At 39.2% G+C, this 17,689-nt stretch overlaps 1 protein-coding gene across 2 annotated transcripts; it reads left to right on the top strand.

Moving 5' to 3' along the window:
• The first annotated feature begins 1,507 nt into the window (after positions 1 to 1,507).
• LOC117733915 (natural resistance-associated macrophage protein 2-like) lies at positions 1,508 to 14,325 on the top strand. Of its 2 annotated transcripts, XM_034537850.1 has the most exons (16): positions 1,508 to 1,858; positions 3,773 to 3,862; positions 4,532 to 4,683; positions 4,802 to 4,924; positions 7,569 to 7,688; positions 8,626 to 8,732; positions 9,128 to 9,198; positions 9,280 to 9,347; positions 9,815 to 9,970; positions 10,084 to 10,242; positions 10,413 to 10,499; positions 10,900 to 11,019; positions 11,266 to 11,415; positions 11,855 to 11,928; positions 12,010 to 12,163; positions 13,801 to 14,325. In XM_034537850.1, exons 1-16 carry the CDS (start codon positions 1,816 to 1,818, stop codon positions 13,906 to 13,908), a joined length of 1,782 nt encoding a protein of 593 aa, XP_034393741.1. In that variant the 5' UTR covers positions 1,508 to 1,815; the 3' UTR covers positions 13,909 to 14,325. The 2 variants fall into 2 exon arrangements, with proteins under 2 accessions (XP_034393741.1, XP_034393742.1); XM_034537851.1 differs by lacking the exon at positions 13,801 to 14,325 and having other exon boundaries at positions 11,266 to 11,426; positions 12,010 to 12,126.
• Positions 14,326 to 17,689: the final 3,364 nt, after the last annotated feature.

The raw sequence follows: 17,689 nt of genomic DNA, 5'->3' as shown, positions 1-17,689 counted from the left end.
ACTTTATAATGCAGCCCGATGTTTTACTGTGTAAATGAGTTTGAATCTGATACCAATAAAATAAGGATCAGTTCTCATACAGTTGGAGAAAACAAGACTATAGGAAACAAGGGAGTCACAATTGGGCATTTGAGAGGAACAGAGAAATTAATTTACTTTTAGTATGTTTGTACCGGGAACGTTTGGGAATAAAACAACACTGACATTCTGCAGAATCTCTACAGTAATATAGTATTTTTATAGTTAGGATAAAAAGGGTACAGTAATGTAAGAAAACTCAGATGCACTGGTTATTGACAAACACATCAATGTGTTATGTTCCTAAAATGACAGCAATGTCGTCGTATTGGAGAAATATTGTTACGATGAAACATTTTATAGCGTCATTATTTTATAGGTATCAGTGTTGGTAACACCATTTTTCTCAAGCTTCCCAGTAACCCATAGATACCCAGTAATAACTCAAATGTACCACCTTTTTCATTTGGTTAATAAGGTTCTTGCTTTCTTTCACTGTGACTAATTAAGTACCAGCAAGAACTTTTGAGTATTTTTCTTTTACCCAAGGCATACAACACAATGATACTGTAAAACATGGGCTGTAAAGGACAACAGGACAACATGGCTTTAAGCTCAATTGTAATATAAGCGTGGCAACATGCTCGAGACATTTCACTCAACAGCACAGATATCAGCCTCGTGGTGGAGCTAGAAGAAAAGTCATTGTCAAAACAGATTATGTGTTGTTTATTTCAAACCTTGACATTAATGTTTATCTGAAACTTAGTATAAAAACATATCAGTTGGTATTTGTCTCCACCTAGTGGCTGCTCCTGCTCCAGTCACACGCTCCTTCAATATGAAACCATTTCTTTTCTCTGCAGGACATGAACAACAAAACACACTGCTGCTAGAGGGCGTTATAAATACCTGCAGCAGGAACGTTCATAACATTTCCTTCAAAAAAATCCTTTCGTTTTTATTATTATATAAATTGCATTAAAGCAAATATAGCTAGCTGTATATTGGCCTTTACTAGGAGCATTGTTGTAACTACTGTACCATTGAGGTCATGCATTTAGGGGATTTAAATGATATGCTGGGTATAATGTAGGCTGATCCAGGGTAAATAATTAAACATTTCAAGTTGATGACTTAAAGGCCAACCAACGAAATAGATAAACTGAAACGTGACCTCGTTAAATCCAAAATAGGGCCACAACTGACAGTTGTTGTTTTTTAAATCATCGATTGGTTTGGGTTTATTTTGAAAAGCCGGAAACAACCATTGCTAAATTCCCTGCAACATTGATTTTGAAATGATTTTGGGCTATACAAAAATAAAATGCATCAATGAATGAGGCACAAACTAAACAAATAATATATCACTCAACTAAAATAAAACATGTGTTCAAGGTGCTATGCATGTGTACACACACCTGTCAAATCTCATGTGTGTTTTATTTTGGAATCCAGAACCCTTCCTCCTGATCCGGGTTCAGGTCAGACTGCTTCACTGTATTAACCGTGTCACGTGTTCGAAACTTATTGAACTAATGCACATTGTCCTCTGACGGTTTCCCCATTTCTTCCTCACCTGTCCCGTGAGTCACCTGTCCCGTGCGTCACCCCTTTACTCGGAAGGACGATGTCCAACATATGTTTCCTACCTGCCGGATGCTGCTGCTCTCCGTAAACTCCTCAGTGGAAGTTACACACAAGGAAGCGAGGAGGAGAATGAATCACATAAGCGGAATGTAGCTACGTGGTTCGTTTGATGTTTTGGAAAGTATTACAGAATTTTAAAAAGACGTAATGTCACAGAGGAAGAAGAATATGTTTTCCTTTCCGCGGTCAGGTGAGTCCATTGGATTAACGTCTCGTGTTGGAATTAAAGCCAGCAGTGGTGGAATGTACTCGTGTACTGTGCATACACATTTGAGTACTTGTATTTTACATTTCAGAGGAAGCTCTTGCTGCGTAGTTTTTACCCAACAATTGAGTAATTATCAAAATTAAAATGTTACGACAAAATACAATATGAGACGTTGAATATAAATGTTTGTTATTAGTCCCAAAAGGTAAAGTCAACCAATGTTTTATAAAAAAGCAAATAATAGTATTTGTTTTTGATGAATACAATTTTTTTTGTACACACTAACTGATTTGATTCCGGGGTTGAGACCCAGTGGACTAACGTTAAACTACCCTTCTGTGTATAAAACAGGTAAAACTAGCTCTTACAACCCGTAACAAACAATAATAACAATAACGAAATGCTCCTTCTTTTGCTCAGATCTTTACTGCATGACTTGCATTGTAATGCTAATAGTTTTCAACCACAGTTTATATTCTTCTCATCAAATGTTGCCTGAGATGACTTCCACATGTACATGACCCTTGATATCTTAAAACATTTAACACATGATTTATAGTGTGACAGCAGTTCCGATTAATCTCATCATTCATTGGTTTATAACATCACATCACCCATAAAGTTCTCACAAGAACATATTACTGTTTTCTCAAAGAGATGCTGGTTTATCAACAGAGCACCGAAGCCTTAGTTTCACTCCATATTAAATGTGTGCATCATAACAGTAGAATAACAACTAGAATGGGTCCTCATCTTGCCAGTATTACGTCTTTTTAAATTCTGTAAAACAGGGTCTCTGTCCCAAAGATTAATTTTAAGACCATATCAAGTTTATACTTTTCTTGAATAATCGTTGAGTCTACAGACAGAAGCCACTCTGTTTGGTACACAAATCTAATGCAATCCCATTAAACCGCTCAGTCATAAATTCTACCTTCCAAATTAAAAATGTGCGGTTTTGATTGTCAGAATCAGAGAGGTTTAAATATGTTTATTTTTTGAGGTTGTTAAACTGAACGGCATAATATGTAAATGCTTCTTCATGCAAGAGTAAGATAACAGAATAAACAGATGAAGTATGATACAGTTTGAGTGAAGTGTATAAACACCATATATCAAATATATTATACAGTATAGACCGTAATATAAATATAACTTTGTGTGTGTGCATATACAGTAACGGTAAGTGTATGTATCGGAGTGTAGCATTAACAAGTATGACACAGCAGGCAATGACACGCATAGTGATGACAATAATAATAAATGTATGCAGAGACATTTTTATAGAATTTACGTCAGAAATGTTGTATTGTTTGTTTTTTATACATAATAAAGTGGCCACAGATTTGATAAAATGTCAATACAGAGTACCAAAAATAGAAGTAGTCCTTATGCAGAATAGTTCATTTCAGAATCATATATTGTGTCAATGGATTACAATTATTGATTTATTAATATGCAAATCACTTGAATGTTGCAGCGGGTAAAGCTGGGGCTCATTTTAATTACTTTAAATTGGCGGGTATTTTATAATCTATAATATTGCATCAGAATTTAATAGTATTTTGTATTAATATTCTAAATCTGTAAAGTAACAAAAGCTCTGAAATACATGTGTTGGACTAAATACTACAATATATGCCTCCAAGTTGTACATACTTGAGTACATGTACTTCTGTAGTTACTTTCCATCACTGCACTGCAGAGATGAAACATTTGTCTGATAAGTGCAGGATCACTGAAATTATTATTACAAAGAAGGCCTGCGACTAACAATAATGATTAACTTTGCACTTTTTTCTCTCATGGTTCTCTGTGAGTGAAGTATTTTGTTTTGTGTGCACTGTGATCACCAACATCGTTTACATCTCAGTATAATAACCTGTTTGCTTCCAGTGAGCGACCTCCCTCCTGAGAACATCCACATCTCCTCTCTGCCTCACAGTGTTCCCACAGATCAGGAGCCACAACAAACTGGAGGACAAGGTGAGGATGTTTGTTTGTTTCGTCCACACTTTTGTTGTGTGTCAGGAGAAGGTGGATCCCCTGACACCGAAGCATCATTCCTTCTCCCTTAAACCAGAACAAACTCTTTATATCTCTGTTCATCCAATTATCTTCATCTGGCTGCCTTCACTCACAGAGTAAGATCACTTCATCACTTTAGTCCAGACGGAAATATCTCTCAATAACTAACTGATGGTTTGCCATGAAAGTTACAATCACAGTGGCCACACATGAGAATTAATTTTAATAAACGAGCTAATGACCAGAAACGGCCTCTTTACAATGTTGTTGTTGTCATCACATGTGTAAATGTGCTGGAGTCATTCACTGTGTGTTTTCTGCAGTGTATGATCTGTGTGTGATGTGAATCACGCACAAGCACTTTGAAAACCCTCAGTTATTATTATTGTTGTTTTGGTTTTTGTTGTTGTTTATTTGTCTATTATTGTAGAATTTCTTGTTCTTGTTGTTTCTTATTAACAGTATCACTTATACTGTTTATGGGGCGAGAGAGCCAGAGCAGATGCATTTCCTTGCATTTGAATGTAAAACATTGAAACTTTTTAATGTACATGACAAAACACTTTAACTTGGATCCTCCTGGTGATTAGTTGTTTTTTTACCATGTTTTTTTCTGTCAAATTTCAGCTGCTGACATGGAGGGAGAGAAAGTAGTGATCCAAACCACACACACTCACAGAGTGTCCGCCCCCTCCATCTTCCTCCAAGAACAGAATAATGAGCCTCTTTCGAGTACTTATTTTGAACAGAGGCTCCCTGTTCCTGAGGAGGACAGCGAGGTAATCCATCAGTCCATGAAAAGTGACAAATAAGAAAGCCTGTATTAAAAGTTATGCCAATTTCCAGTATAGACCGCTGTTTGTTTTTGTTACAGCTTGTATTTATGTTTCCCTGCAGAGGGTGTTTAGTTTCCGTAAGCTGTGGGCCTTCACTGGGCCGGGGTTTCTGATGAGCATAGCCTACCTGGACCCTGGTAACATCGAGTCTGACCTGCAGTCTGGTGCTAAAGCTGGCTTCAAGGTAACTAAAGTTATGCTTGGACCACAAGAACTGACGCTGGCTGTTGTGTTCACTTTATTTCTGGTTGATCACGAATGCCTTGATGTGGATTACATAATGTGTGTATAACAGTGAACTGTGCTCCACTGTTATGTGTGTCCTCACATTTCTGTCCTCGGGTGTTTAATTAAAGCTACTCACCTATTATTATTATTTAAATAGAGACAAAATATATTTGGTACGCTTCAAATTAATAAAAAAAACTTACATTTTATTTGACAAAACCTGGAGTATTTCAGTCTTTGCACAGTGGGTCACCTGAACTGACAAAAATGTGCAGTTTGTCTGCATGTAAACATATAATCCCACATATATGTAGAATCAAGTTACCAAAAAACACCATTAACTACTAAAGTAACTTAAATAACGATCTATATAATAGATCTACATAATGTTCTTACAGTAACTGACTGAATTCAGAACTGACTGGGTAAGATTGGTTTGCATTTTGCATTTTGTCGGCATGCCTTTTTAACAGGATAAAATGTAAATAATGTGGGACGGGTTACAATTCCAAGCTGCTGGAAATAACTTTATTGCCAGGATAAGAATGTAATTCAACAAGTTGAAAACGTATACGACTTCTGAGCAAACACTCCGACTAGCTGCGTCCGTAAACACTTTTGCTGCTGTAATCCTGTAAGTTTCCCCACCGCGGGACTAATAAAGGTTTATCTTATCTTATCTTATCTTTTGTATTCTGTCAACATTCAGTCATGTAAACTATACTAACTATAATACTTCCTGAAGGACAGGTCACTTACATTTTATCCAAAATTGGCATGACATTAGATTCTCACAGTACTGCAGGTCAAAGTTTACCGAAGGGGAACTTTGACCTGCAAAAATTGGAAACACATTCCTGAAGTCGTAAGTCGCAGGAGCTTTAAATAAAGTGAATGAGAGGTGGAGTGAATATCTACAGAGTGTGACCGAGCCCTTAGCCTTCAGCCGGACTGTCACTTATTTGTGTTTTTAAAGTACTTAATATCCCAATGTTGTTGGGATGAATTTATTCTGAAAAACAGTGTCACTTTAGTGTTTAAGACAAGAAAACTGCCCCAGACAATATCTGGTCTTCTATACTAGTCACACATGGGTGAAAGTTAAACTTCCCTTCCCAGTTGAAAGAAATCATTTACTTGGTAGGAAGTTCAGACAAAGTAGGCAAGAGGCAGACGGGCAGATCCGAGAACGAAGGCTGAAATGCCGAGAAGGGAGTACTTTCATGACCTGGCAAAAAAAGATTGCGTTACGCAGAAACTTGCACGATTGTTTGGTGAAAGCTCTCTTTTTCCCGTACACACTGAAAGACGCTGTGGCAACGCTCTGTTTTTGAGTGAGAAAAAAACACAGTTTTAGTTGGTTTTAGTGGGGGTTGAAACAAAGAGGAGAAATCTGCATATTTACACTCCTAAACATTTTTTTATAAACACCTGGGTACAGATTCAAATTCACATGCAGTTTTCTGGTTTAAGCCAGAGGACTAATGATTAATGCACAATTGTGATTGATACTATTGGAAACTGTCTGCAACGACCACTGCTGTATTGTGAATGCAACCCACAATTGGCTAACCCCCCAGCTAGACACTAATGGGCTGTAACACGTAGAACTACGTTAAAACTCGAAAACAAGCACCGATGAATGGAAACAAGTGGTTTCGAAGTCGTCGTATTAAACCAGTTGTACAAGCTTGCCGAGAACAAAAGTAAAGTCAGCAAGGTGTCTACTCGTGTGTGTGTGTGCTACTCGTACGCCTAAAGTGAGCAAATAGTGGTACCACTGTGTCTCTAAGTGCTGGTGGCCGCTGCCCCAGGTGAGGGAGGAGTCAGCAGGCAGTCAATGCCAATAAAAGGTGTCCTGAAAAAGAGTGTGAGTTACCGCAACCGCGAGAGGTTGAGCGTGCAGCCATAATAGTTTGCTGCAGCCGAATGCAACGACCACTGCTGTATTGTGAAAACTCCAAAACAAGCACTGATGAATGGAAACAAGTGGTTTCGAATTCGTCGTATTAAACAGGTTGTACAAGCTTGAACAAAAGCTAGAACAAAAGTGTGTGTGTGGGGTGGGGTGGGGTCGGGGGGTGGGGGGGGGGGGGGGGGGGGGGGGGGGTCAGTACTAGTCGTTCTATTAGCTGTTAGCCAAACACTGTTTAAAATGCCTAAAGTGAGCAAATAGTCATGCCCATGTGTCTCTGCCCCCAGCACAACCGCGAGAGGTTGCATGGATGAATGCATGGACGTACGCAAACACAAATCACACAAATCACCTGGTGGAGATGATATGACTGCATATTATTTTTGTGAGTGCTGGTTCGTTGTCATGGCATCGTTACCGGGTGTCTCACCTGTTATGACAAGTCAAAATGTCTGTCATGAATGAGGTCTATTGATATCATTTTCATAGTAAATGTGTGAATACCATTTTTTTTATTTATAGAAAAAAAAGTTTTTTTCGCAGGAGGTGGATTTTGTTTAAAGTATTCACTATTGTTATATTTGCGGACATCGTCTCACGAACTCAGAATCGTATTGACCCTTGTTTGAGCTCATATAGACGGCCAATGAACAGATGATGCCTGACTCCGTTCTCCTCTTGTCAGCTCCTCTGGGTGCTGCTGGCCGCCACCATCATCGGGCTGTTGCTGCAGCGGCTGGCGGCTCGGCTCGGCGTCGTCACCGGGATGCACCTGGCCGAAGTCTGCAACCGCCAATACCGCACGGTGAGACATCAGTAAACTCAGACGTCACTGTCTTCATGAATGGAAAGCTTCAATAATCAACAGCAACGCAGAAATGATCCAACTGAGAGGCTTAGCAGACAAAGCACTTGTGTCATGTAACTCAGTTGCTACAGCAGCTGTAATCGATTACTTAAGCAAAAATATTCACTAAACCCAAATGTGAGCCTAAAATAGTTTTCAAAACGGTGAGAAAATGTGTTTAAATGTACAGTTAAATCCAAAGTGACTTATAAATGATTGTGTAAAAATGCCTCTGCTTCCTGAAGTGGAACTGTTAACCACATGGCTAAAAAAAACATGTGACCAGCCCTTTTGTTCTCTGGAGCTTAACTACTGTATCTCTGCTGGACACATTTTATGAGGCTGCAATAAAAGACTTCAGGGAGCTGCATCAAAGGAACAATTTCTTATGTGTGCATCTGTCCAACTGTAGTGAGACTGTTCCTGTGTTTATTAAAGGACCCTAGTCACAGCTGAAGAATTCAGATGTTTGTCTTTCTGATTGCCCAGCCGGTCCAGTCAGTGTTCATGTACATAAACTATTTGAAAGTTTTAAAGCTGTGAGCGTTAGAACGAGACCCATGCAATGCCGCCAAATGTCTTGCACTGAACTATTCTACTTTGAAAACCATCTGAATTGATGTGGTTTGATTTCCCGTCTTTATTTCCATAAAAGTATTTAAAATGGTACAATTTTCATTATTTAGCTTCAGATATTCAGATTCAGACACAATTCAAGTGTTTCCAGTCACTCACCCGAACCTTTCTTGGATCATGTGACAAACAAACAAACAAACAAACTGTAACCTAATAAAGCTTGATTGATTATATTTTGAAGCCCAGATGTTCGTGTACATTTTTCATCTGGAATATTGGTGAAACTTTCTAAATAATCACACCTGTTTCGTCCGTGCAGGTGCCTCGTATCATCCTGTGGTTGATGGTGGAGCTGGCGATCATCGGCTCAGACATGCAGGAGGTCATCGGCTGCGCCATCGCTTTCAACCTTCTTTCCTCCGGCAGGTAATGTGAACATGTGTTGGTCGCTGGGCCGTGGTTGCTTAGGTATTCAGACCCTTCACTTAAGTACAAGTACTAATACCACACTGTTAAAATACTCTGTTACAAGTAAAAGTCCTGCATTGGAAATGTTACATTTAAAGTATGAAAGTATAATTGTGTAATTTACTAGAACAAAAAACTACAAATTTTCCTCTGAAATGTAGTATAGTAGAAGTTTAAAGTGGCATGAAACGTAAAGTACAAGTACCTCAAAACTTGACAGTACTTGAGTAAATGTACTTTGTCACATTCCACTACTGACAGAGTGACCATTTGGTGAGTGTTTCAAAATGTCTTTAATATTTGTGTGCGTGTGTGTGTGTGTGTGTGTGTGTGTGTGTGTGTGTCCCCCATAGAATCCCCTTGTGGGCTGGCGTCCTCATCACAATAATCGACACGTTTGTTTTCCTCTTCTTAGACAAGTATGGTAAGTTGTGTTCGTACTCTTGCAGGGAAATATGTCGCCACAACAACAATCAATAAAACATCCTGATTTCTGTCTCTGCAGGCCTCAGGAAGCTGGAAGCCTTTTTCGGTGTGCTCATCAGCGTCATGGCCATCACCTTTGGATATGAGGTACACACATTCACATGTCTACAGGCAGGTCCGAGTAGAACATGTTTTCCGAGACATTTCTCCTCCACCCACACAATGCTTTTCTGTGAGCCAGATTAATATGACATCTTAACAATCCTGGGTCGGTCACCAGTATCCAATGAGACGCATTATGACAGACGTTATAAAGATCATATTTGCTCTTCCACAATGTGGCTAATATACTTCAATGATCCCCTAAATTTGACACCGAAAATAACAACTCTAGGTAATAAATCGTTCCACATGTTGGTGTGTGTGTATAAGACACGAAAAGGCTTCATAAGTCACTAGAGGTTTATAGATGGCTTTATGAAACAGTTTATTACTGTTCAAAACGGGCTTTTTCACAATAAGCAACTTTCTGGTCACAATGTGTCTCCAAATGTGGACTGAGTATTATTGGCTTATCGTTAACATCTACACATGCACTGCTCTCTCTGTGGCAGTATGTGACGGTGAGTCCAGACCAAGGCGAGCTGCTGAAGGGGATGTTCATGCCGTACTGCGAGGGCTGCGGGCCCGTGCAGCTGAGTCAGGCCGTGGGCATTGTGGGAGCCGTCATCATGCCTCACAACATTTACCTCCACTCTGCTCTCGTCAAGGTGCGATCAACTGCTGGATATCGAAGGCATTCTCCCCCCGCCCCTTTTTTTTTAAAATCAGCTTCATGAAACTTGTATCAGCAAAACATCATGAGTGTCCAAATGTCTTTTAGTCTCGAGAAGTGGATCGGTCGAACAGGAAAGAAGTGAGAGAGGCCAACAAATATTTCTTCATTGAGGCGACCATCGCGCTGTTTATCTCTTTCCTCATCAACGTGTTTGTGGTGGCTGTTTTTGCCGAGGCTTTCTATGGACGCACAAACCAAGAGGTGGTGAGTATCTCTGCACCCACTCTTGTCATCTAAAAAGAGAGACATTTTATGACCTCCTTTGGAAGGTGTGTGTTTCTTTTCTTTGCTAAAGACTTGTGTGTGTGTGTGTGTGTGTGTGTGTGTGTGTGTGTGTGTGTGTGTGTGTGTGTGTGTTTTTATTTTTATTCCAGTACAGCGTCTGCAATCAAACAGGAAGTCCTCATTCAAGTATATTCCCTTTGAACAATGCAACTCTAGAGGTGAACCTCTACAGAGGGGTAAGTTCAGCTCAGTAAAATAACTTGAGGTAAGATTTTGTTGATTGAGCTATATCAAGGTAGATTTATAAAAGAACGCTTAAAATTGAAGCCTCAGAGACGGCGATAATCTGACTTGTAGTCTCCAGTTTAGGCAGCGGTGAAATGTGCTGTTCTGAAGTAAAGTTTAAAGAAACGGTACATTTCAGAGGCAAATATTGTACGTTTTACTCCACTACATTTATCTCACAACTTGAGCTGCTTTGCAGAATCTGATTGACAACACAAAATATAATCAACAAATGAATAATGTTTGTATTGTTCCTTAAGAGTTTTTAATGCTGACCCTTTTCCTTGTAATAGAGTATTTGTTACTCTTACTTGAGTTGACCAACTTGTCTGTTCGCTTGTCTGTTTTCAGGGAGTGGTGCTCGGCTGTTTCTTTGGCCCGGCAGCGCTCTACATCTGGGCCGTGGGGATCCTTGCAGCTGGTCAGAGCTCCACCATGACTGGAACGTACTCCGGCCAGTTTGTCATGGAGGTTAGTGGAGGAGGGAGGAATCAGCCGTGCACAAGAACACACACGTAACACAAACAGTGGAGGAAAAAAAGCAACTTTGCTTTAGTTGTGGTCTAGTTTTGGTAGCTTTCCATGAAAATGTCTGTGTGGAATCAGACTTTAATAATGTAAGCGAAGGTAATGCTATGCACACTGTTTGCTTTGCTGTCACAAACAAGTGCAGTTGTCTTGTAAATGTCACAGAACAATGGGTTTTCCTGTCCTCAGGGTTTCTTGAACCTGCGATGGTCGCGTTTCGCTCGGGTGTTTTTGACCCGCTCCATAGCCATCACTCCCACCCTGCTGGTGGCCATCTTCCAGGACGTGCAGCACCTGACGGGCATGAATGACTTCCTCAACGTGCTGCAGAGCGTGCAGGTCAGGCCAAGGTGAACGCTAGTTTACTGGCAGCTTCATCCACAGCTCTCCACCTTCACCTGCTTTATCTTTCCCGCATATCACCTTTTAGTTCACCTTTTGCTCTCATAGCACATTCTCATTCATTCAATCAAAAAGGAGGGCAATAATATGATTATAGATATTTTAGTCTCGAGGACTGAGTTTTAAATAACTTGCTCCACAGTCTAATGCATTTTTTGTTCTTGTTTTCACAGAGCCACTATAATAAAGGCTTTTGAACTGTACTTTAACAAAGCAATGCGCCTCACTTTTTGGGTTCAGGGGAATCCAATCCCTCTCAATGAGAAGAAATATCTGTTTTAACTGTTCTTTGAAATACCTGTTTATTTCGGTCTTCTCAAGAAATTGCATGAACTACATTTTAATAATACAGCACATATTCATTCTTCTCCCACAGTTGCCATTTGCCCTCATTCCCATCCTCACTTTTACCAGTCTGCCATCTCTCATGCATGAGTTTGCCAACGGATTGTAAGTAAATCTACATCATGAAGACACCAAGACAAATGATGATCGTCTCTTTAAACACACTCCTTCTATTTTTACCTGCAGAGTGTTTAAGATCGGAGGGGGACTTGTGATCTTGATCGTGTGTGGCATCAACATGTACTTCGTCGTGGTCTTCGTGACCGAACTCAACAGTGTGTGGCTGTATGTGCTGGCAGCATTCGTCTGCATAGCATACCTGACATTTGTGGGATATTTGGTAGGTAACATTAGGGAAGTGGATCTCGGTTGTTACCTAAAACTGGTTGCAGCGACTTAAACTCCAGCTATGTAGTCCGAATAGGTTCCAGAGCATAGTCACAAAACCAGAAAATGCTGTCTGGTCTATTGGTATTTACAATATTGTTGCTGCTTTTACCTGCCTGCTATTATTCTAATTAACTGGGAAAATCCAACAACCTTTCTCATGTCAGGTGATTCAAAGATAGTTGAAAGTTTAATGAAAAATATGATAATGTTAAGGAAGTATAAACACCTTTTCATATCCTTATTATCATGATCACTGGGATAAATAATAGCCATATAGATGAAAAAAACAGCTGTCTTGATAATCAATCAATTTTAAAGCAACAATGCCAATAATGTACTACTTCCAGCCTCTCAAATGTCATTATTTGCTTGTTTTCTTAGTCTTTGATTGGACAAAAGTCAACGTTTCACTATTTTCTGGCATTTTATAGATTAAACGATTAATGGAGAATATAATTAGCAAATAATAAAAACAATCATCGTAAATAGCGAATACCACATTGTTTTCAGTGCTTCCCAGCAGTAATAGTAATTATTTAAAAATATATATAATTATAAAGAAAAATATAATATTGTTACATCACACAACATAGTTCACCATTGGACCATCTTATACAATCTTATCTTATGTTTGCATTTAAACCTAATGTGCTTCATACACGTTCTCCACTGAACAACTGTTTGAATACAATTAGGATCTGGATGGCAAATACATTTTCTGCAGTTAAATGCAAATAAATCTCTTCACTCGGGTATCATGCAGAACCTTGTTGCCCTATCATTATCTTCAGGGTCTAGTCTGCATAGTATTGGTGTGATTTTATACCCTCATTAAGACGCAGATTCATGTTTCTTTCACCTAAGAAACAGAGCCGCACGTGGGTGTGTTAAATTAAATGGAGATGCCAATAAATGCTTTTATCTCATCACAGCTGGACTACTATAATTCACTTTTTTACCTGCCTACACCATTTTTAAAAAAAACTTCAAATACTGCCTCCAGGCTCTCAGCACGATCCAACAGATGGTCCACCATTACACCTAATTTAACCACTGTGCACTGGTTTCTTGTTAATTTTAGAATTCATTTTAAAATGTTGGCGCTCACCTACAGAGCCAAGAATATCACAGACCTTCTGCACTCCCACACAACAACCTGAGCTCTGAGGTCCTTTACCCAGCGTTTTTTACATGTACGTCAGATACATTTTAAGTGTGAGGTTGATTGTGCTTTCCAGTCGGCAGCCCTAAGCTATAAACTGTAATAGTATCCCAATATTCTTTATGTCTTTGGGCTCAGTGGAAAAGAAACAGCTAAAAACCCACCTGTTGAGGGAGTCATTGTAGCATGATGCATTTTATGTTTTATCTAGCTTTTTCTCTGTTTCCCCTTTCATAGTTTATTAGGTGTTTTATTTATTTGATTTAATTTCACTATGTTAGTTTATTTCCTTGATTGTGAAACACTTTGGGACTAGTGTCTGTCAAGGGTGCCATATAAATACGCGTTGCTTGCTAATCCTGAATATTTGATCTTTGTCTGATCAATCGACTGATACACTTTTAATCTCTCTGTCTGTGCTGCAGGCGTGGTTGTGTCTGATAGCTCTGGGAGTTTCCTGCCTGGATCCGACCTCCACGAGAGAGAACGACACAACCATCCTGATAGAGCAGTGGCCAGAGGTTGACTCCTGAATCACTTATGGACCTTATTTTTTTTTCTTCAAAAGTGCAGCTGTGAGCAACCCGACGTACCTGTTGCTGTCTTCTCTTCCAGCACATTTCGTCTTTTTAAGTGCTAATTTATTAATAATAGAAGTTCAAAAATAAATGGAATAAATATATTGTTTATGTCTGTATCTTTGGTCACAGCCCATATACTATTTTTTACAAAACAAGTAAGATGAGTTTTGCCAACTTAACTGGTTTACAGTTGTGAATGAGGTTTTACTGTAACGCTGGTTACAACTAGAGTTTTTCCTGATTCGATGTGAGGTCCTGGGACAGGGATGTTGTATGTGTACAGATTGTAAAGCCCTCTGAGGCACATTTGTAATTTGTGATATTGGGCTATACAAAATAAACTGAATTGAATTGAACTTTCCAAACTACAACCAGAATATGGTTAATTGAATTATGAAAACTCTCAATAAACATGAGAAATATATGGTCATCTTTTAATAAACATAAATAAATCTGTGCTCGCTGATAGAAAACCAGTAGAGGCGATATGGCTTAGAATACCAAATTTGTTTAACCGCTTCCCAGCAGTAATAATAAAAGTATATTTCCTAATATCATTTTTTACCCAGATAATTAATACCTGGACCCAGAAAACCAACCTAACCTAAATCACAACAGCTTCCTGCAGCACAATAATATGTAATGACACAATAACTGTAATTTATAAGTGTGTAAGATCTCTCGACAGTCAAATATATAAGACTTTTGTAAATCATAACTAAGACTTTTGGGGAAACTGAATTTAATGCACTTTAAGACTCCGTGCAGTCTTTCTTTTGAACACAAGGAGGCAGTGCAGGCCCCCAAAGACACTCCTCAGGACAGTAAATGGCTCACCACCAGAGCTGAACAACATAACACAACACATTAAATGACACGGTGTGTTACATCACGTTTTATGCGTTGCATCATGTTTCATGTTGTCGTTACAACTGCACAGGAACAGTATTATTGGGTCAAACGTATGAAATATAATTAGCTGCAGGGATTTGACTATATTCCTGTACATTGGGATTTGATTATATTCCTGTACATGCAGTTACAATTGTACATGCCTGAAGGGATGGTATGTCTGAAGAGTTGCAACTATTGTGCAACTGCAAGCAAGCACTGCTGGTTTCGATGTTGATTGAATTTCAGTCCTGAAGTGCTTCAGCATTTGCACGCCCAGGAGAGGGACAGGTTTTTCTTTGCATTGTGGTGGGGAACTTTTTTTCTGTCATGGAGGCAGAGTTATGTAAGAGAGGAGAGTCTTCCCACCGCCCCTCTCTGTTTTTGTTTTTCTCAATGAGCCAATGTCTCCCCGCCTAGGCCTCACAGCCTGTCCAGTAGGCCCCTTTCCTGGAAACATAGCCTTGCAGAGGCCACTCAGGGGCAGGCCTGCAGAGGTGGGAGGCTAGGGGAGGGTGGGTGGGCACTTCCAGCAAATCACATGATTGTAGACCCTACAGCCCAGCCTTACATGTGGCTCAGATGCTGCAAGCACATTTCAACAGCTAGTTTGTCATCAACATGATTGGATGTAGCAATGCACGGCAGAGTGCATGAGGCTGTAAGCAGACGTTGTGGATTCCCAGGTGTGAAATGTAGAAATATAACCACAACGCCTGATGGATGTAAATTGTGTGTGTGTGTGTGTGTGTTTGTGTCAACATCACCACAGATTTTCTTTGCTATGCAGTTTTGTACAGAATATTTCTGAATCTTTTCTCCCACATTTACAATCGATTTACATTAATATGATAAGCTATTTTACCGGTGTTGTATTAGTATATTTGCTTTATTGTGTCAACGTGCAACATATTTGCAGATTTATTTTTGCAAAAAGATATCCTTGATGAATTTGTAAATGCAGAACGCTCCATGTTTTACTACTGTGGCTTGCTATAACTGACTGATTTAATGAATTGCAATAACACTCATTCAATGTGTAAGAGAATTGGAAAAAGTCACACTCAACAAACCACAGCATAGCACTACAAAAATTGTGTGTCAGGATTATTATTTTTATTTTGATCACATTGGCTTGCATATCATATATTTTCTTTTCGTTCTCTGTGAATATGAATTTCAGGTTTGAAATCTACTACACAGTTTAATTTCCACGTTTGTTCATTTTTTTCGCATGCATGCTTGCGCATTAGTTCTGTTAACTGTTGGAAGATGGATGTCGGTTTAACTTGAACCTGATGTTTGAAGTCACATGTTTTGCACAGCTTTTTCCAGGGGTACAACAACAGCAGCACCCTCAACACTGAGCTCAGGGCCTCAAAAACCAGCGTTCTCCCTTTGCTCTTTTTCTCAGAGGAATGCAACATTACAAGGAGAGGGCAAGACGCGCCAGAGTTCAGGCAAAGATGATTAATTCTAAATAGATTTTGTAAACAGTTGCTTCAGCTTTAAAACCGCATTACTTTTTTTTTTCTTTTTTTTTCTTTTTACAGCTGTGAGGTCAATACTTATTTTGGATATTTTTTTACACAGATCTGTCAGTGCTGCCCTAAAACGGCCGACACCAGGAATGCAAATAGCAGAGCCATTCTTGTTTATGTCTTGCATTGTGGGCACTGTGGGCACCGGCTGAGCTTGTGGTGGAAGGGGCCCACATGTGTTGGGATTAGATAGTGTTCAGTTCAACTGTGTAGTTATTCCTTTATTAACACATTTATTTGACTGTTTCTCTCTGATTTCTTCAGCTAAACTGTTTTAAGGATGTATGCAGTTTGTATTCTTTACATAAGTCAAGTGTGTTATGTGCTTGAATATAGCAAATATCTGCTGTTGCTAAACTCCACATCACAGGCACTCAACATGTGGATAGTGAGGGGATCAGTGGGATTTACTCAAGAGGTTTCAGACAATAAGAAGCCACTGCAGAACCTCCAGGCCGTAAATAGCTTGACCCACTGGTTGACCATATTGCCTAATATGTCTAAGCCACTTCTATTCATGCGAACAATGTCAAACAAATGTGTTTTAGTTCTCATTATACTCAGTAGAGTGCAAACTGATTATAAAATACACAGGCTTTGTATGAAGCTGACTACAACTTATTGTAATCAAAAACAAGAGAAACAATAGAAATGTCTATGTATTTTTATCTCCCTGATTTAGATCAAAAGAATTACCAAGTTTTAACATATTTTATTCAATATTACACTCATCTGTATTTTCACACGATGCAACCATAATGTTTATGATCATCAGTCCCATGGTAAAGTAACTGCATTAGAGCCTGTTGTTGCACACATGTTTGGCAAATGCCATAATGCAGTGGTTCCCAAAGAAAAGTCCCCCAGCAGTTTTCGGGCAAAAACAAGTTACAGTTTCATTTTCTTACTGTGTCAGTAAAGGGAAGCAAAAGGAGAGAGAAAATAAGAAAAGAGCCAGGGTCATTGGTTTCACTCTGCTCTCTGTTACCCCATACATGAAGTACAACTGAGGACAGTTACAGTTGGCATGTCGGGTTGCATGAGATACATTTACCAATACAACTCTTCTGGTGGGGACATATTTAGTGCAGATGGAGGGGGTCCTCAGATTAATTAATGCATGTAACATTTGCTGTTACATCCATCAAACTGTATGTTTACTGTTGACTGAATATATCCTTTAATAGGATAAGCCTAAAAACAACTGTTGGTTTTCTTGCTAATCAAAGGTTGTGATATATTACATATATCAGAATCAGCTTATATATTACACATATACACATTAAAACTGCACATTTTTT

The sequence above is a fragment of the Cyclopterus lumpus genome, chromosome 7 (genome assembly GCF_009769545.1).
Source record: "Cyclopterus lumpus isolate fCycLum1 chromosome 7, fCycLum1.pri, whole genome shotgun sequence".
Taxonomy (NCBI): domain Eukaryota; kingdom Metazoa; phylum Chordata; class Actinopteri; order Perciformes; family Cyclopteridae; genus Cyclopterus; species Cyclopterus lumpus.
The sequence above is the reverse complement of the archived record's forward strand: the minus strand, read 5'-3'. Positions and strand labels throughout refer to the sequence as shown.

Coding starts and splice junctions, on each gene's coding strand:
- LOC117733915 (XM_034537850.1), top strand. CDS start 1,816: ATGTCACAGAGGAAGAAGAATATGTTTTCCTTTCCGCGGTCAG. Junction 1,859..3,772: donor GTTTTCCTTTCCGCGGTCAG/GTGAGTCCATTG, acceptor GTTTGCTTCCAG/TGAGCGACCTCCCTCCTGAG. Junction 7,689..8,625: donor GCAACCGCCAATACCGCACG/GTGAGACATCAG, acceptor TCGTCCGTGCAG/GTGCCTCGTATCATCCTGTG.